Source organism: Tasmannia lanceolata, unplaced genomic scaffold, assembly GCF_043159265.1.
Source record: "Tasmannia lanceolata isolate RefF3 unplaced genomic scaffold, GAP_Taslan_0.1 ptg000013l, whole genome shotgun sequence".
Classification (NCBI taxonomy): domain Eukaryota; kingdom Viridiplantae; phylum Streptophyta; class Magnoliopsida; order Canellales; family Winteraceae; genus Tasmannia; species Tasmannia lanceolata.
The window spans coordinates 48,641,945-48,667,300 of record NW_027518690.1 but is presented as its reverse complement, the minus strand read 5'-3'; the positions used below and the strand labels follow the sequence as shown (position 1 = coordinate 48,667,300).

Here is a 25,356-nt window from a genome sequence, read left to right as displayed (position 1 = left end):
GGTACACTTCATTTTCAAAATATGGGTGGGGCCTAAATTGGTACGAACCACACCATAGGATGATCTAAACCATGGACGGCTTGGATCATCCTATGTTGTGGACGGTATGCTTCAATTTGAAAAATATCGGTGGGGCCTACGATTGGGCCTTAATGTTAGTGTACGACCAACTCCATAGGATTATCCAAACCATGGACGGCTTGGATCATCCTATGTTGTGGACGGGCCTTAATGTTATTGTACGACCACAGGATGATCCAAACCATTCATTTGATGGGCCAACCCTTTTGGGGGCACAACCCATTTACCTTATGGCCCATCAAATGGACGGCTTGGATCATCCTATGGTCTGGACAGTACACTTCATTTTAAAAAATATGGGTGAGGCCTAAATTGGGCCTTAATGTTACTGTACGAACCACACCATAGGAGGATCCAAGCCTCCAGACCATGGATGGCTTGGATCATCCTATGTTGTGGACGGTACGCTTCAATTTGAAAAAAATCGGTAGGGCCTACGATTGGGCCTTAATGTTACTGTACGACCAACTCCATAGGATTATCCAAACCATGGACGGCTTGGATCGTCCTATGTTGTAGACGGGCCTTAATGTTACTTTACGACCAACTCCATAGAATGATCCAAACCATTCATTTGATGGGCCCAATGTAAATAGGTTGTGCCCCAAAAATCATTTCCATAGGATGATCACAACCCTAAAATATATAGAGGTTGCATGAGATGTAGTTTCTATTTAGATCGGAGGGCTAGGATCAGCCTATGGAAATGATATTTTGGGACGCAACCTATTTACATTTATGGCCCGTCAAATGGATGGTTTGGATTATCCTATGGTGGTATGCGCAGGGCCTACGTTGTTTAAAGATGGGCCCACCATTCCACCAACGGTTTCTGTTGGGCCCACCAACTGTTCCTGTTGTGTGTGTGGATGGAGAGAGAGAGAGAGAGAGAGAGAGAGAGAGAGAGAGACCAATCAAATGGTGGGAAAGTGACATATCCTAACGTTTAACATTAGCCAGCCGTAGGGGGGGGGATATCAGCATCCAAATTTTATCTATGTGTTAATCTATGTGTATAATAATGCTTGTAAACAATAGAACTAATCAATTGCAAAATGGATCATCTCCTCATCTATTGCAAAATAGCTAGAGAGGTTTGGTGCAAACTGATTCGAAGGTTTGGCATTTGTTGGGTTTTTCCGAAGAAGTTGTCGAATTTGTTTTTAGGGTGGAGTAACGCTCTCTGGAAAAGCAAGGGTAGGATCCTTTGGAAAATGTACTTCCTAGCTATTATTTGGGTGATATGGAAGGAAATAAATGCTAGAATTTTTAAAGGAAAAAGCTAAAAATGATCAATTTCTTTATATTAAAGTCGTCGCTTCGGTGATTTCATGGGCCAAAGTGCTCCCATCATTTGCTATAAACTCGGCCTATGACTTGTGGGAAAGATGGAGTGAGGTTTGTAATATTGAGGAAACTAAGAAGAAAATATTGCAAGCCTGGACCCCACCTACCGGGTTTGTTAAATTTAACTTTGATTGATCAAGTTTTGGGAATCTGGGGCCCGCCGGTATTGGGGAAGTCCTTAGAGATGCGGAGGACTAAATGGTCCTCGAAAGCCTCCTTGAAGATGATTTAGCTAAGTGTAAGTGGTTCGAATCTGAGTATATCCGTCGATCGGCTAATGAGATTGCAAATGGCTTGGCTAGAGCGGGTGTTCCGCTAGAGGTGTTGGTGCTTTATGATGAGCTCCCTCCTTAATGGCTTTGTTGTATTTTAGTTATTTTATTTTGTTTTTTTCTCTCTCTCCTTCCCTTTTACTTGTTGTATTGAACATCTCGGTCGCCATCTTTTTTAATGATATTTGGCTACTTTATTAATAATAATAAAAAAAAAAAACTAATCAAAATTACATACACAAATATAATGTATAACTATTATCAAAGAATATGATGCATAAAGAACAAAACCCCTCTTTATTTTCCTTTGTGAAAATGAAACGACTGAAATGAGTGAAATCGCATTCCCATCCGATTTATTAAGTGATAAGAGAGGTTTTGACCAAAATACCCTCCATAGAAGGGTTAGCATTAACAAAATTTGGAGGGTATTTTTGTAAACCATTTCGGATCGTGACTATCCAATGGGTATCTGTGGCGTGCCCATGCACAATCCAAAATTTTCCAGATCCCAGATTTGATGATCGGAAATATGCCCATGGATCCTATTCATATGTTTAGATCCTGTTCATTAACGTTCGGATTCGGACGACCCATCGGACTGTCTGGATCCATTGACATCCCTAGGTGTAAGTGTAAGTGTATTTTTGCCAAAGGTTTTTTTTTATGCCGCGCGAATTGCCGTAGTATTGGTAAGAAAAACTTTTTTAAGCCTTTCCGCTTCTCCTGCTCTATTTATTGAAACAGCAAACGCACGAGACTCACTTCGCCACGACAAGCGTCTAAACCCTTTTTGGTGGTACGTTTCTCTCCCTCTCTCTCGTATTGTTTTTTTAGAGATAATTAGGGTTTTTCAATCTCTCTCTCTCTCTCTGCTGTTGTTTTTTAAAGATAATTAGGGCTTTTCAAATCCTGTTTAGCGTCACTATTCTTTCGTTCTTTTCCTGCACAAAGTTTTTGAATTATTCCAAAACAGGAAAAACGATGTTTTTTATATCATTAGTTAATTAGCGTCACTAAATATTCTTTTCATATTCTCTAACTTACAGAAAAAAAATCGGCCCTTTTCTTCTTCTTTTTCTTTTCAGGAAACCCTAATTAGTAACTATCGATCTAAAAACTCCTTTTTTTTTTCTTCTTTTATTTATTGTAAGAATAATCCCCTTTACAGATTTACGAACAGGTTCTGCACTTGTTTGCGTTAAACGATAAATTAGGGCATAGCTGGCAACTGAAATTCTCTTCAACACCTCCTGCCCAGCCGAATCGAGGTGATTTATAATCCTTACGTGTCTTTTTTTATTTCTACTTGAACTTTTGCAAAGTACTTAGTTTGTGATTTCTTATCTCTGTTCTGTCTTGGGTTTGATTTAGTCATAAAACTTGGATAATTTATTGTTGTTGAGAATCAAAAGAGAGTTAAAATAAGTCTAGCATAGGAATTAGTCTTTTTTGGGTCTCTCAATTTCAGGCATTTCAAATAGAAGTAATAACCCATTCTGGATTGTTCTTGATTAGATGGAATTTGATTGCAGTGGACAACCCATTATTTGGCTGTTGATGGTTGGATTAATACCTTAGGGTTTATGTTAGAAGCTACAACATTTTAAAGCAATTGAGTGTTTTGTTTCCAGTACAGTCAGCAGCAATTTCTCTGGCCTAATAGTTTGTTTTTTGGTTCCTATAACTATTGCATTCCAACATAAAATGTTTGTTGGCCCTACACAGATTGACTATTTATTGTAGATCTTAGTATGATTTATTCCTTCTGGGGCCTGCAGTGTCCTAGTAGTTTTAAATTGGTGATTTACTTTTGTCAACGCTTGTGCTGGTTAATGGGTCGCCCCATGGCCTTTTCCACTCCTCCAGAGGGCTTTGCCTGGGCGATCCGTTATCCTCCTTTCTCTTTACTATTTTGGTGGGATCTTTGAGCATAATGATGGACAAAGCCAAGGGTAGTGGTCTGATTGAGGGCTTCAGATTGGGCGTGGCAGGGCCTGTGATTACTCATCTTCAATATGCGGATGACACCCTCTTGTGTATTAGTGCTTTTGAGTAGAAAATCATAAATATTGTGGGCATTTAATGAATTCATCTTGCCATTTCAAAAAAATAAATAAATATTGTGGGCATTCTTTACTGCTATGGAGTGGTATCGGAGCAAAAGATTAACTTCACTGACTCTGTGATGATGAACATAGATTTTTGTGAAGAAGGGGATCTATTTTCTCGTATGCTTGGTTGTAGGGAGGGCCATGCCTGATTTCCTATCTAGGGCTCCTGTTGTGCGTTGGTCGGCCAGCCAAAATTTTGTTGTATCTTATTATTGGGAGGGTGGAATGGGGAGGCTGTCTTCTTGGAAGAAAAGCTTTCTTTCTCTTGGTGGTGGGGAGGAGGGGGTGATGGATCACTTTGATCAAATCAGTCCCTGCCAATCCTCTATTGTACTACATGCAGCTTTTTCGCTGCCCAGTTGCTGCTATCAATAGGCTGACCATCTTCAGTGTATTTTTTGCGGAATGGTAAAAAGTACAGTAGGAATTATCACTTCGTTAGGCTTATCACCCTAAGAAGGGAGGCGGCCTTTGGATTAGGAATCTCAGAGTGATGAACAACCCGCTCCTTGGTAAATGGCTCTGAAGGTTGGAATAGAAGGAAATCATATTTAGATATTGCCATATTGGTGATGGAGAAGTATGGTGCTAGTTTTGAGGGTTCTTCTTCACTTCATGAGCTCAGGTTTCAGTGTGTCACTGTTTGGAGAGAGAGAGAGAGAGAGAGAGAGAGAGAGAGAGAGAGAGAGAGAGAGAGAGAGAGATCCCTTGCTCAGTTTTTGAAAGTGATTTGATTCAGAGTTGGCAATGGGTAACAAATACACCCTTGATACTTTGAGTGGATTTCTTCCCTAAGGTAGGACTTTCTTGATATATTTTGTGTTGCCTCTGCTGTTAGGATCACTGTAGGGGATTCTTATTAGGTAAAAGAGTAAAATGGTATGGAATGTGCTGTTTGTTAGGCGCTTTTTCAGCCGAAAATTGAACCGGTGGCTGCTTTCATGACTAGGCTTTACTCGGTTTTCAAAAAAAAAGGAAAGTAGGGTTTGGATTTGGTCGTTGGATGGGAAATTTCTCGTTCAATCCTTCTAAACCTGGTGCCATTTTCCCTTCCTCTCCAACTAGAAGGGTGCGGATTGTACTTGCTCTTCATCGAGTGATCACTTTTTTGCTGAATTATTTGTCTCGATTAGATCCCTACAGTAGACCACCTTCGCGGTCGTTATGATATTATCAGAGTATCAATTGTGCCTAGTGCCTCTTCAATGAGAAATAGTGGATCATCACTTCTTACACTGCATGTTTACCAGAGAAATCTGGTCTTTTATTCTAGGCTTTTTAGGTGTGATCTAGGCTATGTTGAACCATATTGCTGATCACTTGAAGCATTGAGCGTTCCCTTCATGGCCAGCGAGAGGCCACATTCTTTGGGATTTAGCTCTCTTTGCTTCCTTTGGATTCTTTGGAAGGAAAGGAATAATAGCCTTTAATGGCTCTTCTAATAGAGCACCATCCATCGAACATCAGATCCTCTCTACTATTGTTCGTTGGGCCGTCGTTCTTCATAATTTTTGCACTTTATTGAAGCCTTTTATCGGCACTCTTTGGTTGAGGATCGATTGAGTACGGTTATAGTAGATACAGCTTCTCCTAGGTGGTATCCTCATTCTTTGGGTCATGTTAAGCTGAATTTCGATGAATCTAGCATGGGTGATCCAGGCCCTGCTGGTATTCTTTCTCTGGTCTGATTGGTGAGGAGTCTAATGAGGACGTTCAAGCTTTGTTGAGTGGGATCCTGCTAGTGGATCACTAGATCAGGATCTCCTCAACTCGCTTATTGTGGAAGGTGACTCTCTCAATGTTGTCCATTGGATAAGGCATGAGGGATGCTATCCTTGGCAATTTGCGGATGCTATTGAGAAGATTTTGGATAGAATTGAGGGGCATTCCACATCTTTTTGGCATGTATGGTGCTTGGTCGATAGTGAAGCAGATCAGCTGACCCTCATCGGGGTGTCGAGATTGAAGCTTGGGACTTGTGATTTTCTTATTATTGAGTTTTGTCCTTATTATCTCGTTTCGCTTTTGTGTCGCTTGTTTTAACCATCTCTGGTTTCGAACTTTGCTTCCTTTAATAATTTATTTTACATTTGAAAAAGAAAGGTCATGCCGATTATAAAAAACTTGTGTAAGACAATCTCTTTTATTTTGTCTTTTCTCTCTCCCTCTCCTTCCCTCTTTCCATGCTGCATTTGACCATCTCGGTTGCTTTGTTTTTCAATGAAATTTGGCTACCTTGATAAAAAAAAAATCTCTTTTATCCTTGTTTTTTATTTTTATTTTTCATTTGTGTTAGAATACAGAAAATCCATGCTTGTGTTAATACTAGAAGTATTGATGGATGCAACATTAGAAAGACAAACAATGTTTAGAAGAGTCGTGCTTTGTGGAAGTTTCGTTTCTTTTCTTTTTTAATGGTTTGCTTTGTGGAAGTTTCATTCCTGACATGTTTGTAAAATCTTTTCCAATTTACTATTCATGTCATTAAATATATATTTTAGTTCTTTGTGCATGTTTGTTTATGCACATGTTTTTTTATTGCCCAACGTTCTTATGATAGGTTCATGAGAGTTTTTTTTTTTCACGAGTGGTTTATGAGAATTATTTAATTATCATTTTGTCTAATATTAACATCTCTTGTTCAACATCTGTTGGTGGAATCCTTGGCATATAATTTGGGATTGACACCTTTGGGCTCTTGTACAGTAGCTTTATGGCGTTTTATTAATGAGTGTTTTTTATGTTACACATCACATCTAATTTTTCCTCCAGATTTCTCAATTCCATATTTTATATCTCATCATTGGGTGGTTAATATTTTTCTTGTAGCTTGGTTTTTGTAGTGAGGATTTTGAATGGCTTTGTTTCTGTGAACGGGAAGTTTTCACTTTGTGCTTTGATCCACCCTTCTCACTTTATTTATTATTCATGATGATCAAAGTAACATGATTATGCTAATACCAAACTGCATAAGCTAAGTTTCTACTCAACTTACATGTACTTAAATACCGTGGGGAGCTTGGAAGCTAAATATCTATGTCTATCTGTCAAGAATGTTGTTGAAAACCGAAGAAAATCTTGGTTAGGACTGGATGAGAGATGGTGCCTTCTTTGTCATAAAGTACAGGAGTAGTGTAATATTAACTCCCAGCCATCAAACAGTGTACATGCCAGATGGATATAAAAGAAATTGTGTATTGGTTGTTCTAATTTTTTTCTTGTCCAGCATCAGACTCCTAGATGTAAAGGTTCTATGAAGTCAGCATCAAATTGGCAAGTCATTCGACAGAGTTGGACCTAATTTAACTTGGTCCATTCCCATTATGGAAGTGACATTTTTCTTCTCTGATTCAAGTTGACTCGTTGAGCTTTAACCTTGGCTTTTGTTCAGTCTTACCAATCCTGAAAGTTATTCAGCTTCTACAAGTGCTTAGTGATCGATTGAGCCTTTATCTGTGGGATCTTACTTTTCTGTTTGTCGTGCTTGTAGGAAAACTATTCCCTTGTTGTGGCATTAGCTGGGATGATTTTTATGTCTTTTCCCAGAAATATGCATAATTTTTGCGTTCATTGTCTTGGTGCTGTCAATGTCTTTTTTTTTTTCATTGCAAGTTTTCTTCATGAATTTATTTCTCGTGGATATGGATATTTTTTGGGAAGTATGGCTGAATTATATAGTCTCTGATTATATTTTTTTCTTGAACTTTCTCATATAGTTAGTGTCTGATTATATTTTTTCTTGAAATATCTCATATAGTTTTCTTTACAAGTAAATTGAAATTTGGTTTAATGTGCCCAAACAAATTATTACTTCATCTATTACTTCTATTTCTTAAATCTTAATTGTTTTAGCAGTCACTTCTTCCGCTGTCAGATATTTCATGTGTTGACCTGTTCCGCATATGCAGGATTGGACTTTTGCTTTCAATAGATATTTAGATTGCCTTTTCAATTCAACAAGGATTTGAATACGTCAAAGAAGATGGAGGACTGGGGTAATATTTACTTTCTGTCAGTTTGACTGCCTGTTCAATATTTTCTTGCTTCCAATGGAATATCCGCATTTATTTTCTGTATTGATCTTCACTTCCAAAAGGATGGGTGTAACTATTCAGCTAGGTTCTGATCTACGTTTTAAATTTCAGTTTCGGTGTCGGTTTCGGCCACCACGGAAACCGAAATGTTTCGGTTTCGGGCCAAAATTTCGGCCAAAATCATGTAAAAATATGATTATGATGTCGTTTATTTTCTTTAATTTCGACCGAAATGTCTAACATTTCGGTGGAAATTATAACATTTCGGTGTACATTTTTAAAATTTCGGTGGAAATTTTGTAAAAAAGTTCAAAAATGAAATTTTGGTTACGGCAACATTTCGGTGAAATCTTGTAAAGGAACGACTTCATGTGAATTTTGTTTCGGTTTATGCCGAAACCGAAATATTTCGTTTCGGCCGAAATTTAAAACCATGGTTCTGATAAAGTAGGAACAGTTCAAGATTGGTTTGGAAAAAAACATGAGGTTCTATGAGTACTTTGTTCTGATAAAGTAATAACTTGTTAAGATTGGGTTGAAGAAAAAAAACCACGATTTGCCTGTCGCCATGATCCATGCCTTCCATTGTTTATCTGAAAAATTCTGCTGAACTGCTATATTGTTTGATTTATATTTACTACCATACCTAACAGAATTATAAACATATCAACTGAGACAGAGAAATTCCAATGTAGTCATAGAAACAATTTAGAAATACTGATCAGGGTGGTGTACCATGAAACCATCAGATAATTTCCAAAGAAAACTGGAGTTTTTTTTCAGTTTTAACTTTCTAATCTTCTCATTCTTGCACTTCAAACTTATTTTCATTGAGAATCTGGAAGTTTGTGTATGGATCGAGCCCATGACATGGCTAAAATCAGGGGAGTCTTCTTAAATGTGGGTTGCACCATGTGTTGCTTGTGCGGAACAATATGTACAGAATCAATTAAGACAGTTTTTATATAGCTTGGATTGGGAGGAACTCTTAGAATAATATTAAAAGTATGCGCGCGAATCACCTTCCTTGGAACTGTATGTAAGATATAGGGGCGAGATAAAAGGATTTGGATATCGGACTCTCGAGGATGGTTTTTGGGTGATATCATTTATCTCTTTTGAGACAGAGTATATGAAGTGCAACTTTAGTAATTTAAGGAGGCGGGACGAGGCTAAGAGGGACATCTTTAGCTATCCTGGTTCAATTCTACATAAGGAAGGAGAGATTGAAGAGGATGTTAACCATAGAATAAGAGCAGGTTGGTTGAAGTGGAAGCTTGCCTCAGGAGTTCTGTGCGATCGTAAAATCCCTACCAAGTTGAAGGAAAGTGTTATAAGACAGTTGTGAGTCCAGCAATGCTGTACAGCTCAGAATGTTGGGCCACCAAGAAGCAGCATGTGCATAAGATGAGTGTAGCGGAGATGCGAATGTTTAGATGGATGTGCGGCAACACAAGGTTAGATCGAATTAAAAATGAAGACATCCGTAAAAAGGTGGGGGTGGCACCAATTGAGGAGAAGATGAGAGAGCACCGCTTAAGATGGTTTGGGCATATCCAACGTAGGCCGTTGGATGCTCCAGTGAGAAGAAGTGACTCGTGCAAGTTGATGGAGTAAAAAGAGGTAGGGGTAGACCGAAAACAACTTGGGTAGAAACGGTGAGGAAAGACTTGAGGGCTAGGAACATAACAAAGAACGTGACCTTGGATAGGATAGAATGGAAGAAAATGATCCATGTAGACGAACCCAACTAGTGTCAGGATTGGACTTAGGTCAATTTGAGCTGGGTGGATTCTTTCACCTTCTTCATGAAAATTTTCTAGGGGATTCATTAGCGGACCCCAACTAGTTTGGGACAAAGGCTTAGTTGAGTTGAGTTGAGAGTATCTTTTATCTCTTCTTGTACCAATTGGTGAGCTTGACCCCATAAGATTGTCCTTCCGGTGCACTAGCTCCACCTCTAGTGTTGATTTTGTTGAGCGGCATTAATTGGCAAATTAAACACTTGCAATATGCTCAGAAGGAAAGAGGTTCCGGTCGATTAGTAGATGCATATTGTATGGAGGAGAGGAAGAAACCTTGCATCACATATTTCTTCATTGAAAAGTAAAGCATAAGTTTGGGGCAAGTACCCTTTAAATGCTCTAATATGGTTATGGATGTTTTGGCACTCGCTAGTACAACTTTTTATTGGTTGTCTAAAAGTCCCTTTGGAGATAAAGGGAGGATTCTTTTCCAAAACTCTATAAAACTTGCTTTGGGGAGTTTGGGATGAGCGAAATCATTGAATATGTGAGGCTCAACACAAGGTGATTGGATTAGTGACCTTGGATATTCCATAGTCAAATGGACGACGATAAGAAATTTTGGGACTTTCGGTCGGTAAAGCTTTTAAAGATTGGAAGGTAATTTCCTCTAGTTCCACTTGGAGGGATAGGATTTTTTGTAACTTCCATCAAACTTCATCAGGCTCAAATTCAACAAAAGCTCTAAAGTTGATCCAAGAGCAGCCAAAGTCGAAGGAATCTTCAGGAACCATTTTTAGTAAATTGTTTAGTTCTTTTCCTGGTCTATTGGTGTTAGAGATTTTGGTGAAGTTGAAGGATTTTTTTTAATGAGCTCTTAGAGGGTCAATTGATGGTGGATGATGGTTCCATAAATGCTATTGGTTGGGCTAGGAGATCAATTGCTTGGCGTTTGAAAATTAGCCATTTTTTTTTTTTTTGAATGGCTAAATGATTTTATTCATAGTAAAATAAGACCGAGGTAGTTAGATTCCAACACAGAACAATATAACATAAGAGAAAATAGAAGCCTCCTACAAAACGCAGAAGGGACTAAGAGACAACATGCACAATACAAGCATGGGGGAGATAGTCTTATAATTCTAGTCCCGATTTAAACACTCCTTCCTTTGCTAGTCTATCGGCCTCACCATTGGCGGACCGCCTAATGTGGAGAAATTCTATTTGAACGTTAGGTCTTGGATTTCATAAAAAAAAAGTGGCTAATCTCCAAGGAAAAGGGTGAGATCTGTTGAGCCATCGAATAATTCAAGGTGTCCCCTTCCACCACCACATTTGCTAAAGAATCACGATGGAGGAGTTTAATCCCCTGATGCACTGAACGCACCTCTACGTCATTTGAATCGGATATACCAATTGGACTTGAGACTGAGAAGGCCCATGGAACCACCCCCTCCTTATCTCTAAGAACTCTGCCTATTCCTGTTGGGCTTGGGTTTCCCAAAGAGGAACCATTAAAGTTGAGTTTTAAAACCCTAGGATCTGGCGGCTCCCACTCCTGAATGATAGGTCCTTTAACTTCTGAGTTGAACCACACACATCTCCACCCATACCAAAGATCAAAAGCGAACACAAATCTGAAAGAAGGGATAGTCTTTACCCACGCTATAGTTAAAACGATTGTTTTTAAGAAGACATGTGTAGAGCTCTTCACAGGCCTTTAAAAACTCGAGTGTTTTTCTCTTTCCAGATGACCCACAATGTGACTAAGAAAGAGACATTCCATAGAATTTTACCTTTCTTTTTCCAAGGAACCAAGGAACCAAGGACCAACCCTCTAATAGATCAATCAGCTTTTCCGGAAATACCCACGATATTCCAAATCTAGCCAGCAACTTATTCCATATCTCCCTCGCCCACTTACAATGGATAAACATATGGTCAACTGTTTCTCTTACTTCAGTGCATAGAGCACAATGGTCTATAATGAGCATATTACCGTTTCCGCAGAAAATCCACCGTCTAGATCCTGTTAAGGATGATGGTTGGCCAACCAAACGCTCGAACTCTAGGAGGAGCCTGGATCTTCCACAATGTGGCCACTCTGGAAAGACTTAACCGTGAACTCCCCAGAAGAATTCCAGATCCAAACCCTTTGATCGACTCTAAACTGCTTGGTATAACATCCTTCTAGCATCTCCATTAACCTGGTGTTGGAAAATATATATCCTAATAGAGGATTGTCGCCTTACTTTAGACATATTCCTAGAAGTGCAATGATTTCACGTATGCGTTGCGAGAAATGACGTTGATTTTGCAGCCAGCCATATGCATTGGAAATTCATGGCCCCTTCAGTTGGGTTTAGTACCTTTGTCCCTTTGATTCATATAATTTATGTTATAGGTTGTATGGGGGTATCTCAACACCGAGACCCTTGTACACTTCTTGCCTTTAAACACACATATTGATATATATGATTAGCTATCCTTCAGAAAAAGAAAGAAAGGACATCATCCTTTCTCCATGTCTGGGGTGTGTCAGCGTATTTTCAGACATTCATTGAGTGGACAGGCACAAACTTTGATTCATGCTGTAATTTGATAATGACCTAGTGCTATCCACCTTCACGGATTCAATGTAGTTCGTTGTTTTTCCCTTATATACATTAATTTTATTGTGTCCTTTTTTTCCTGTAAAACCATGTAAAACAAATAGGGTGTAAATGTTTACTACGGTAAAATAATTCACGTTTAATACGTGAATTATTTTCTGTTGTTTCTTTGCGAAGGGTAAAACCGTAAAATATGGCATACAATTTTAGAAATTCATCTTACCCAGAGAGTGCTCTGATCTTCTTCCAGGCCCTTCAACACAAACCCACCCTTCGCCAAAACGACTCCCAGTTCACCCCCATCTTTCACCACACTCTCATCCCTTCTTTCCTTCCACCATATTCTAACATTAATTAAATAACTTTGTTCTTGCCATTGTTTTTTAATTTTTACTCAAATTTATGATTCTACGCGGACTACAACTACTAGAAGAAAAAAAAAGAAAGGAGGGTTGCTAGCAAAACAGGATACTGTGCTGACAAAAAGCACGATATCCTCCTATCATGACACATGCACAGACAACAAAAGAGTGTGTATCCCCATAAATGCAAAAAAAGGGTGAAAATGGCCTAAGCGATTGGTCATTTTCACCCCTTTATTTTCAGCACGGGATCCCGTTTTAGGTGTATTTTCCAAAAGAAAGTCAAAACCTTCGCTTCCTGCAGAACAAACTCACGAAACAAATTTACAACTTGAAAAGAAATAAAATAGCCTGCCTATTCAAAATTCAAGACCCAAAATCAAATAAAAGAACAGAGTCAATTGGAGAGAGAGAGAGAGAGAGAGAGAGAGAGAGAGAGAGAGAGAGAGAGAGAGAGAGAGAGAGAGAGAGAGAGAGTAGGGTTACCTTCCCACAAAAGTGATGCTAGTTCTTGAAGATGACATCATAGTAAGCAAACACGGTTTGAGAGCATCTCCTTCTGGTGGTATGGAAAAAGGCGTAAGTGCAAAAATGGTTACTGAAGTGATGCCCTTGACCACGGGATTCAACATTGATGGGAGCTCTGCTGCTGGCCATGTGTTTAGCACTTTCGGAGAGAGAGAGAGAGAGAGAGAGAGAGAGAGAGAGAGAGAGAGAGAGAGGTGCCGACTTCTGAGCACAAAAAGGAAAAATGTTCTTGAGATTTTAGGGCTTGGTTATGTGCATGTTGAAGGACGGGATTCACTATTGATGGGAGCTCTGCTGCTGGCCACGTGTTTAGCACTTTCAGAGAGAGAGAGAGAGAGAGAGAGAGGTGCCGACTTCTGAGCACAAAAAGGAAGAAGGTTCTTGAGATTTTAGGGCTTGGTTATGTGCATGTTGAAGGACATGAAAAGAGCTCATGGGTGGTGGAAGAAGGCTCTTGATTTTGCAAAAGAGGATTGTCTTAGCAGGGTTTGTTGAAGCCCTGGACGAATGAGATGGGGTCCTAGGGATTTGCAGAACAAGAGACTGAGAGGGAAAGTGAGGAGAGACAAAGAAGTGGAAATAAAAATTCATTTATGCACGCAACAAGGAAATGTTTTACCCATTTGAGGGCCTTAAGTTGTATGTGGCCTAGTTGAATGAAAACAAATTCATCTCAACTTATTTTTTTATGCCCAACTTGCACCGAAAGAAACATCGGAAAACCTGTGGCGGGCGTAACACTTTGTTTTACTGGGAAGAAACAGACCCTATTGAATTAAAAAAAGAAGGAAGTGATAGTGATCCCCAAGGGTTGGACACATATCATAGATCATTAATGCATTTAAGGAGATTCAGGGCTTTTAACTATCTGAAAGGTTGGGAAATGCTAAGGTAAAATAAAGGGATAATGCTAAGAGATGGGGAATCAACTACATAATGGAGGTCCTTACCTCCAAGTTGACAGAAATATGATTAAGTATTGTACGCCAACAAGACATTGCTATTCAATTTGCATATGTCATTTGGACTTCTACAACATTTAGAGTTGAGGCTTGTGACATTCTACACAACTATCATGCTGTTTATGTGGAACCTGAATGTTTTATTGTCTCTCTCAATTATGTACTATTTTTTTATACAAAACATAACTGAAACCTATTGTACTTGTAGCACTCCAGGCTTAGGGTAGTAATCATGTATTTTTCGAAATTGTGGAAAATATATTAAAGCGGAGGTGAATACCTCCAAGACTAAGATGGTCGAAAATACAAAATAGGAAAGAGCAATAAAAAGATGAAATACAAACAATGATCAAAGAGGAAACTCAACTCAACTCAACTCAACTAAGCCTTTGTCCCAAACCAGTTGGGGTCGGCTAATGAATCCTTTAGAAAATTTTCATGAAGAAGGTGATAAAAGAGGAAGATAAAATATCTCCAGTCTTGCCCTATTAACTCTATCTCTGGCAAGCCGATCCATCTTGCTATTCACCGAGCGGCAGACGTGCTGAAACCAGACAGGATGGCCATCCACACGGTCATGAATCTCATCGGTCAACTCCGTGAATCTCCAAGGGTGAGAGCACTATCTATCATCCATCTAATGACATTTAAGGAGTCACCCTCCACTATTAGCCTGCCCAAGTTGCTATCCTCAGTCATCCTATTGCCCTGGAGAACGGGTCTGAGCTCAGCCTTGTTAGAATCCTTCGCCCCAACAGGGCCTGAAAAAGCCAATCTAGTCTCTCTGTATGCATCTCTAAGAATCATGTTGCAGTCGTTACGAGTCGTTCACCCCAATGGGATAATCATGTTGTAAAAAAAAATCATGATAGGCGTGGTATTTCCCACAATTTTTTGGAGAAATATACCAGCAATATTTAACTTATGCCACTACTTAGACTACTGCATGAATATTATGTAGAAGGGGAGTCACTTGTAGATGACAATTTATCTACATCTGAGTTTTTGCAATCGTATAATACACCGATGTTAAGTATTTGGAATGAATTTGGTTGCTGTCTCACTTTCTATAATTATTTCCACTCCAATAAGTGAGGGATAGGTAGGAGGCCTTACAAGAGAAGACTTTAACCCTTCGCCTGGTATCAAAACTGATTATTTTGGTTGTTGAATTTTGCAATTTCCTTACAATTGCTAATGGTTTTTGATTTGTGATTATTTTGGTTGTTGACTTTTACAATTTCCTTACAATTGCTAATGGTTTTTGAATTGTGGTTATGGTAGCAGTTGTTCTCTTTCGCTGCCTTCGCGTCTATGTCATGTGCTGTGTGATGACCCTTCTAATGAAAGAGATAATACTATCAATTTCACAATGTGATTTTTTTTGAATGGTTTTCACAATGTGATTTATTCTTCTCTCTTTCAAATCCAATACTTCTAGAATCTGTGATGACCCTTCACTAATGAAAGAGATAATACTATCAATTTTACAATGTGATTTATTCTTGTCTCTTTCAAATCCAATACTTTCTAGAATTAGTTTTGGCATTTTTCTGCTTGTCTTGTTTTGTTTCTTTTAGTTTTCCTATTGATTTCATTTTCTTGATAATTTACACAGTACCCAACTAAAAATGCCAGAATTGAGAGGCATTAGCCTTGTGTTGCAGCACCTTTAGAAACACTGTATATTACACACGAGTAATAGCTGTTTTAGGGCACCGAATACCATAGAAACCACTCTTATTTATGAAAGTAAATTAGCTTCCATGTTTAGCAAACATGACTTGAGCCATTAATTTGAAGTCGATATGCATAAAAAGATCTCTTGAATGTGGAAGTGAATAATTGCTTGCATAGGTGTACTCACAACCAAGGCTAGGATATGATCACTTATCAATATTTAAACATTTTAAACATTTCTCAATTTGAGCATTGAAAGTTGTTTTGATCGTTTTTTGCTTCATTTCCACAACCATGTGTATTCCATGTTTAGCAAACATGACTTAAGCCATTAATTTGAAGTCGATATGCACAAAAAGATCTCTTGAATGTGGAAGTGAATAATTGCTTGCATAGGTGTACTCACAACCAAGGATAGGATATGATCACTTATTAATATTTAAACATTTTAAACATTTCTCAATTTGAGCATTGAAAGTTATTTTGATCGTTTTTTGCTTCATTTCCACAACCATGTGTATTCCTCTTATTGAATCAGAGGATGAGCCAGTGGCACCTATTCTTATAAAGGAACAACCTAAAAGTAGATGGGATGATGAAGACATAGATGAAAATGATGTGAAGGAGTCTTGGGAAGATGAAGAGGCTCCTACTCTGGTAAAGATGTTCTGTTTTTGTTTAGCTCATGTTTGTGTATCTGTCGTACACCTATTTTCGAAAAATATGCATGTTCAATGCTTCAATTTGGCATATGATTTCATCAACTTACTATAAAAAAAATGATTTCATCACTTGATGAAAGATATGCCTTGTTCTTGGGTTTACAATGAGTTCTTAGAGCTTCAAGTCTAGAAGGGGTCCTTAAGCACATCAATACATCTCCTGAATACCTGGCTTCCTGAATGTTCTCAATGAATCATAGAAAAACTATTAAATACATTTGTGGAGAAATTATATGGTGGCCGACCGTGAAGTCGCGTGAAGGTGGTACGTCAAACATACCACCCTTGATATTTGATCCAACTGCAGCCTCTTAGAAAGTGCGTTGCTGTTGGATCAAATATCAAGGGTGGTACCGTTTTCACGGTACTTGACGGTCGGGCATTATATAAAAACTCACATTTGTGTTCTACTTGGGATTTTTTTCTACCTTTACATGACCAATACAGTGATCTTATTTCGAATGGTTCCCTTTCATGCATTTCTATTTGCTTCATTCGGCAATTGTACTAGAAAACTCATGTTTTAGGGTCTGCTGGATTCAGGCACCGGAACCCGAACCTCCTGTGGAAAAGGTCATTCCAAAACAAGGGGGGAAAGCCAGTGGAAAGAAAGGAAAGACAACTGACGTGGCAGAGGAAGTGCTTGCTGATCCCGTGTCGGAGAAACTTCGCCAGCAAAGGTGAAAGGGCATTTTCTTTGATCATTTCTTGTTGATTTATAAACATCACAGCTATGTTCTTAGCTTATCCCCATTACTTTTAATGTTTCTCCTTCTCAGGCTTGTGGAAGAAGCTGATTATAAGTCGACCACTGAACTGTTTGGCAAAAGAAGCGATGAGAAATCCCTCGATAATTTTATCCCCAAATCTGAGAGCGATTTCCTAGAGTACGCAGAGCTCATATCGCATAAGCTCCGTCCATATGAGGTGACTTTGACTTTGTTGGGCTAGTGTAAACGCTCTCCCACCAATTCTTTTCATTAAAGTATAAAAAATCCACTTAGATGTCGAGCATGAAAGGGGCTTAATGCCTTCTTCCAATGGTTTTTATGCTGGAAAATATCAGATCTACTGCGTTTCTTTTTAAATCTTAATTCCAGTTGGTTTTCTTCTACTTTGTTGCTTTTCAATGGATTCTTATGATCTACAAATTTGGTTTCTTTCTTGCCTTAATTCCTTGTATTTAAATCTCAAACATAATATCTCTTCATGGTTTTGAGGATGAAAAGCGTTTCTAAAGCTGGTTTCTTCAGCTGGTAGTTCCGTTTGTTTTTTATTTATTTCTGAAATAATAAGTTCTACGTACTTTTCCTTTTTTTGATTTCATGCCAATTGTTACGAACCCTAATCAATTCACTACGGAATTGATCTTCGTAGAGGGAAGATCAGTCTCTTAAGTCTTAACCCACTTCGAGGGAAGGTTCAGTCCTCCTTGTGCAAAAACACAATCTCTGGAATAAAATTCTTCATTCGTTTCTAAAGAGGGAATACATGTTGTTTATAAAGAGACAATCCATTTACCACTTCCTCTAAAACACTTAACAGTTAATCTAGAAACCCTAATCTTTATCTTCAAGAAAATCCTACGAATTGCTAAAATCTAAACTAATTTATTCCACCACAAGTGAGTCCCATTTAGGCACGTAACATTCCACCCGCCTTGAAATCAACCGTACTTTCTATGAAACCGATACAAGCTTTGTATTGGGGACCCTGCTTATGACTTGTTATGCATTACTTTCTATTCCAGAAAAGCTTTCATTACATCAGCCTACTCAAGGATGTGATGAGACTGTCAACTACAACATTGAAAGCAGCAGATGCGAAAGAAGTTGCCTCGTCCATCACGGCTATAGCCAACGAAAAGCTCAAAGCAGAGAAAGAAGCCAATGCTGGTAAAAAGAAAACAGGTATGCATTTGGATACACATCTCCCTTCCCTTCTTTTAGCCTCATACCTGCCATAGTTTTTTTTCACACATTATTCTCCACTTTTATGTGTCAGCTACTAAGAAGAAACAGCTTATTGTTGGTAAGCCAGATGACGATGTGGTGGTCAATGATTATGATGCCCTCGATGACTATGATTTTATGTAAGAGCTTATGAAAATGTAACTTTATTCATTTAATCTTTTGATGATAAACTGGGATCCTACAGCTCCAATAGAAAGAAAGGGAATTTTGAGGAGCCTACGGCATTAAGTGCATGATATCAGCATGTTGGCTTGAGTTGGTAGTTGCTACCACTATACCACTCCGAAAACTTGGGGACGAATTTGAGTGCTCATTTGAGGTTTGTTGAATAAGAAGATTCTGGGTTGCATTGTTTTAGGGATCTTGCAGTTGCTGCTGGTTTCATCTGTTTAAATTATGCAACATTTTAGTTCTTCACATGCTTGTTATTTGAGTGCCATGTCTGCTGTTTTTAATCCTTTAACCATATCTTCTGATTGCTATACTCGATGAATTTGTTAATTTATATTTGGCATTGCTAATCCGTCGCTGTAATCACACGCTTATTGCCAAAGAATGAGTAACTATTTCAGGAGACGCAACGTAATTGCATTTTTCTCTTTCTTATTTTTTTTTAACACAAGTGCATGACCAAGCTCACAATCTTGTCGTTTAGTTACATAGTAAACTATGTATTGAATATCTGGAATTATGGTGTGCAAACCACTTGAGTTTTGGCGTTTTGAGTTGCAGATTTTATGGGTTGTATACCCAAACTGAGCCGGTACATATTTTTTTTTTTTCGCTTTGAGATTACTCATCTGGGGGCTTAGCTTGGTTGATTAAAGCCCTCATTTAATTGCTAAGTACAGTGAGGTTTGGTCCCTTAATTTTAAGCTTCTCCTCAAGTGAAACTGTAGCTGAAACAATTTCTTCAATTTGATCGGTTACATATGATTATGTGGCCGAACCATGGTTCGATTGGGGGTGCTGAGTTGCGTAAGGACATACACATACACTGGTAGCCCTCACCCATTCCTCTTCTTCAACTTTTACCGGGGGCTCATTCGTCAACTCCTGGAAAAATAAAGGCTCTGTTTGTTTTGGATTTTGAGTCCAAAACTGTTTATTTGACTCAGTTATGTTTAATTTTGAGTCCAACAATCAGTATTGGTCTGAAAATCGACCCTCAATATCCAGAGCAAACAGAGCCTAAATTTGCCCCAATCAAGCTCTCATGTGGTTGCCTTCATTGGTGTTAAGCTGCCTATTTATGCCAAATCTCTTTAGATACCTCTTGAAAGTATTTGCATGTAGTTTTAAATATGATAATGTGGAAATAATGGTGATAATAGTTTATAGAAATAGAGTTAATGCCTTCACGAAAGAGCTTAATGCCCCATTTGCAAATATGATAAATTAAAATGATCTTATTTACACATGAGGCCCTATTTTGGCGAAGTGGCTCTCTCTTAGTCTTAACTTACTCCCTGTAGTTTGATCTAACTTTTCTTTGATGTTAGGGAATGCTGTATAGTTTTCTTCGGCCGAGGCTTTATGTTGAATTTTAACTAGCCCCTGGTTTTGAGTTCTAGGAGTTTTGAGGTTTATTAAGGATTAAATGATTATGTTTGATGGATAATCTTTGTTAATCAAATACAAATTGGCACCTTCAAATAGTGGGACTTGTTGATCACATCTTCATTTAGGTTCAACCATGGCCATTGGTCTCGAAGACCAGGAAAATATAATTTATAGTGAGAATTCACTGGGGTCATGCATGAGTGTAACTTCGACCAAGGTTCTATATGGTTGTACCGATCAAAAAAAGGATAAGATGATCCTAACCCTCCTATCTGTAGAGGGACATCACGTTATAATACCTCTACATGTCACAGAGTTAGAATCATCCTATGGATATGATTTTGGGGGCAGTCTGTCTATGTCTTGGCTCAGCAAATGAACAGTCTGGATCTTCAAACCATGTGAGCCCGTTTTATTTTTATAAAAAAAAAACACCTGTACATGTGTGTGGACAACATATAAAAACTCCTCCTAATACTTAGAAGATAAGTCACGATAGGATGCGATGACCAAGGGACCAATTCACCATCATGATACACAACGAGGAGAGAGTTGCATTTGGTTGAGAACAGCTATGTATTAAATATTAACAAGTTGATGTATAAACACCACCCGTAACCGTACATCTAAATGTACGGACACGTCTGGCTCTTGAATCTAGTTCTGTTCCTGGATTTTTATTATGATTCCAAGCTAGGTTCTGTTTTTTTTTTTAATTCTAATCATGTTTGGAAGCTGACAAATTAATTAATTTTTAAGGGGAAAAAAAAAAAAAATTCTAGAACCTTCTAAGGTCCCTAAATTTTTAGCATGATCGTAACCAACCGATCAATGAATCCATTTGTGGACTCTTGCTACAAATGGCTAGAGTTTATTCATAGTCTGTTAGAACAATTTTTAGACTTGGGTCAACCCAAAAACAATTGGACGGTCTAGATTCATAGGCATTTTACATCGATGGAGATTATACATAGGATTGTGACAATGTCTAAAACACATCATTGACTATACGACTACCATTCCAGGCCCATCGATGACTTGTTATTGGCCGAGTCTAATTCCACCTATGTAAAGTCTAAGCAGAGAGTCACAAAAAGCATGGCTAACAAACCAAAATGAAGGAAAGAAGGACAAAAAGCAAGCAAATAGAATACACGTTTTTAGATGCCTATTTCAAACTCTCAAGACTCTCAAGACGGTTGTGGTATTTTTAACTATTTATTTTGAGTCAGGCGTGAGAAATTTTCCATGAAGGTGCTTGATTTTTGGCTGTATCAGGCACAGAGCTTGCTTTCTAATGTTGGATGTAGAGTTGTTGAAGTTACACCTGCAGGCCAAGCAATAGTAGGTATCTTAGACAAGAAGTCGTGTAAATTTCCATATTTATATAGCTTGGGGTGGAGTTTACGAAAGCTTTTAACAACTTGCATCTTTTATTTGCTACTCTTTGTTTAGTCCTACAAATGTCGAACACAGGTTTCCATTTTCTTACTTAATTGCTAATTTCTTAAGATAAGCAACCCAAAAAGAAAATATTGATTTAAGAATGATGGAGTAGCATATCCGCTTTGTTTCTTCTTCTCCTTTAATCTCCTTTTATTCTACTGTCCCATCATGGGAGCCTCTGCCTTATCCCCCATCTTGTCCAATGTAAGTCCTATTCGACTCGATGCGGTCGATATGCGGCTGAGTACTCGGTTGACGCGGTCATAATTCGGGAAAGTCAAAGGAGTTTGTACTGACTCTGTAGGGCAAAACACGAAACGCGGCAGCAAAATGTCGAACACGGCCAAGGTAAAAGGAAGTTAAATCGGGGGAGTCCGCAATGAGGCAGGGGAGTTTCAAAACTATGGGTGCAGTAGCAGTAAGGAGGCATTATGTCAAGTGGGCAAACAAGAAAGAGACGAGGAGAAAAGTCAAGTAGTCTCCTACAAAAGACAACTAAAACAACCGGGATAAAAAACTAAAAATTACACGTTCTCGACCCCTTCTGAGCTCGTGTCACCTATCGATGCACTACTTCCAGACGATGTGACACTGCCAAAACTGGTCAAAACACTTTGTAAAGCCGGTTAATTGTGCAACCAAACAGACCTAAGAACAGAGTCGGTCTCCATTTCTAGTACTCTATTCTCCAAATAAATTTAGAAATTGTATAAAAGCAGAGCAGTAAATAAGAAGAACCAATGCACAACTGAGAACTTTCAGATTAAACCATCAGCAAACCAGCATTGCTTCTATAAAAGCACTTGCATCGAACCAAAGGTCCAAACGCAAAATTTCAAATTTTACATCCATTGGTTGAGGCAATAATGTAAATTCCTGCCCAACTCAAAAGCATAGAAAGAAATTCAAAGTACCATAAAACCAAAATACAAACTCGCAGTCTAAAGAGAATTACCCAATCACAAGTTACCCTCAACTAGATGCTATTCTGAAACAAAGCAAAGCAACAGCTACATTCGGACCCAAAACAAATTATGAACATCATAATTCCAATCTAATCAGCGAGCCGAATACTACAAACAACCCAATAAACAGTAAATTGATGCAGTGGCCACGATTATCCTCTATCGGAAAATAGTACCCGAATACATGGCTTTAATAACTGCAACAATGAAGACATAACAAGCTTCAACCATGGGTGTTAACAGCTTCCCATAACAAATTCCTAGGTACAGGGTTGGTGATATCTCGAGCCTCCATTGCCGCAGTCTTGAGAGTTTTGAGTGTCAATACATTTGCCTCCAAAAAAGGCACGCTATTGTAAGGCAAGTTATGCTTCTTGCAGAGATCCCTCACAAAAGGCACAATCTTCCTAAGATGGCATCTAGGCAATCGAGGGAACAAATGGTGTTCAACCTGAAATTGTAGTCCTCCATGGAACCAATCCATCCAAGCCGGGCAAGCGATGTCAAGGGAACCCATTGTTTGTTTTTGGAACCAATCATTTCCAGTAGGTTTACCCACATAAACACTAGTAGAGAAATGATTCAGAGTAAACTGAACATGCTGTAGTCCAGTGATGGAGAAACTAACAAGCACATACATCAATCTCTCACCCCAATTCGGCAAAAATGAAACCAAAATAGGATACCAAGTCCAGAAAAGAAGTATTCCAATAATCTCTTGGGCTCTATCAGGAACCTTCTTCTTAGACAACAACAGAGAGATTGACTGACCAAATAGATTGATTCGAGCGAAACACATGACCGGATAAAAGGTATAATGCTGGTAACTGATGAAAAATCGGGCAAATTTATCGAAATTCAACTTCTTGTCATAATAACAAGAGGTTATGGAATCAAAGAAACTGGACGAGACCGCAAAGAGAGGAATGTGTTGAAGGTCTGGATCAAAATCCAAGCTATTACAAGCAATATGATGGGCAGTATGATTCCTCTTCCACCATCCAATACTAATTCCAGTCAAGCAATTACCCGTAACGAGTTGGGCAATTCTGTTATAACCAGGACTAGTCATGACATTATAATGCCCTGAATCGTGCCCTACCCAACCGCTCTGAATCCATAAAAACCCCATAAATCCAGCACTAGCCAGATGAACCCAGATATTATCAGATCCAATGACGCCGTAAATACAGAGACAGAAGAGCATAAACATGCAGGTAAGGGAAATGAAGACACCATGGCCTTTCTTTTCAAACATACCCAATTTGGAAAATACTGAATTTAACGATCTATAGTCCTTTGAGACATCAGAGACCTGATAACCATCCAAATGACCGATGTAGAATCGATCTAGGTATTTCCAGGCGGTGCCCGGGTGGTAAGCGATGAATGCATCGGTGACATCTTGTCCGGCGAGATTCAGGAGCGGTAGATCGCCACCTGGATGATCTTCAGCCCATGTGGTCACATCATAGACCTTGCCCTGGATCGAGATCCATAGATCCCCTGCTTTGTTGTGCTTTTGAAGCTCTTCGTTTGAGATGTACTTCTTCTTATCTTCCTCCATTGCTAATGAAGAAATCAAAGACAAAGAATAGATTAGAATAGGATTACTCCCACGATCCACTGAGATTCAGCCCTACATCGCATTGATTCTTATTCTTATCAGAAAGAAAGAAATATGAAAAAAGATCTGGAATCACTTTTTTATTTCAATTAGTACCTAAAAAACAATCAAAGAAATAAATAAATAAATTAGAATGGGATTTTGCTACCACGATCCACTGAGATTCAGCCCTACTACATCGCATTGAATCATATAAACCCTACTTTTTTTCTTTTTTTTAAAATGAGTACCCAAAAATAAACCCTAGATCTGAAAACTCTTTTTTCTCCTTTCAAAAATAAATCCATTTATGAAGTAAGATTGAGATTCAATTAAAAGTAAAAGACAGAAAGAAAAAACCCACCAGATCTAAAATGCAAAGATACCTCCTGCTCTTTTATACTTTCTAAAGAAACCCTAGAATCAGAAGTTCTTCCCCTCTTCTTCTTTTTTTCCTTTCTGAGAAAAACCCTTAAAAGGACAGCTTTTATGGGAAAAAACCCAGATGAAAAGCTGTGGCTTACAAAGAAAGGGAGAGAGAAAAGAAGGAGAAGAAGAGAGAAAGAAGAGATATGCAAATCTCAAATGTTAATAAGAGAAATCTTCTCTATGCAATGCGGTTTCTACTTTTAGGGTTGCAGTTTTGGAGGAGTTATAAGGGGGTGAGAATTGGTTTTACAGCGAGGCAGGATGAAGAACCGCCACACAATGGAATTTTAAAAGAAGGGAAATTTCAGAAATAGAAAGGAAGGGGTCTCTGTACGAGGACAAGATCACCGTCCACGTGGCAGTTGGGGGGGGTCTATTGCTTGCTACAGTATTTGAGATATTTTCTTTTGGTGTATGGGCGTACAGTTGTCATTTTCATTTGTATAATTGTATTTTTGTCGTCTGGGACCCACAAAATGAATGGCCACGACTCGAGAGAGAGAACAAGTGAGTCCCACGCCCTGCTTTGCTTCTCTCCAACAAGGCAATAATTTCCTACACGGTCACTTTTTGGCCGCACTTGTATGGGGTAGAAAAGATCTGAACCATTGATCTGATCGGTGTCTAGAATTCTGGCCCATTGCCGTTGATTACAACTTCATCGGTTGGTTCTAACTTCTTCATCCATCCATCTTTCATTCTAGTGTTTTGCCCAAAAATCAATGTTGTTGGTATTTTAACCTTATTGTTTGAGGTGTGATGATGGGCAACAAGATCCATAATTGATTTTGTTAGCGACAGATAAGCACCTTAATGGATAATCGTAGGCCCTGCTTGTGTCACCTATGTGATCGGACCCGTTGGTTTGACAAATGACCACAATTCCTTGATAACCGATTGTCACCCCAAGCCGAT

General features: G+C 38.6%; 2 protein-coding genes across 3 annotated transcripts; one reads left to right on the top strand and one right to left on the bottom strand.

Moving 5' to 3' along the window:
- The first annotated feature begins 2,431 nt into the window (after positions 1-2,431).
- Positions 2,432-19,006, top strand: LOC143890412 (uncharacterized). Of its 2 annotated transcripts, none has more exons than XM_077395073.1 (8): positions 2,432-2,499; positions 2,872-2,971; positions 7,723-7,809; positions 16,276-16,394; positions 17,003-17,139; positions 17,239-17,386; positions 18,210-18,369; positions 18,464-19,006. In XM_077395073.1, the coding sequence occupies exons 3-8, from the start codon at positions 7,797-7,799 to the stop codon at positions 18,553-18,555; spliced, it is 669 nt and encodes a 222-aa protein (XP_077251188.1). In that variant the 5' UTR covers positions 2,432-2,499; positions 2,872-2,971; positions 7,723-7,796; the 3' UTR covers positions 18,556-19,006. The 2 variants fall into 2 exon arrangements, with proteins under 2 accessions (XP_077251188.1, XP_077251189.1); XM_077395074.1 differs by having other exon boundaries at positions 2,438-2,499; positions 2,884-2,971.
- A 3,176-nt stretch (positions 19,007-22,182) lies between these two features.
- On the bottom strand, positions 22,183-24,714 carry LOC143890411 (delta(8)-fatty-acid desaturase-like). The gene is made up of 2 exons (XM_077395072.1): positions 24,377-24,714; positions 22,183-23,975 (listed from the first exon to the last, which is right to left on the bottom strand). The coding sequence occupies exon 2, from the start codon at positions 23,971-23,973 to the stop codon at positions 22,630-22,632; it is 1,344 nt and encodes a 447-aa protein (XP_077251187.1). The 5' UTR covers positions 23,974-23,975; positions 24,377-24,714; the 3' UTR covers positions 22,183-22,629.
- Positions 24,715-25,356: the final 642 nt, after the last annotated feature.

Coding starts and splice junctions, on each gene's coding strand:
- LOC143890411 (XM_077395072.1), bottom strand. CDS start 23,973: ATGGAGGAAGATAAGAAGAAGTACATCTCAAACGAAGAGCTTCAAAAG.
- LOC143890412 (XM_077395073.1), top strand. Junction 17,387..18,209: donor ATAAGCTCCGTCCATATGAG/GTGACTTTGACT, acceptor TTTCTATTCCAG/AAAAGCTTTCATTACATCAG. Junction 18,370..18,463: donor TGCTGGTAAAAAGAAAACAG/GTATGCATTTGG, acceptor TTTATGTGTCAG/CTACTAAGAAGAAACAGCTT.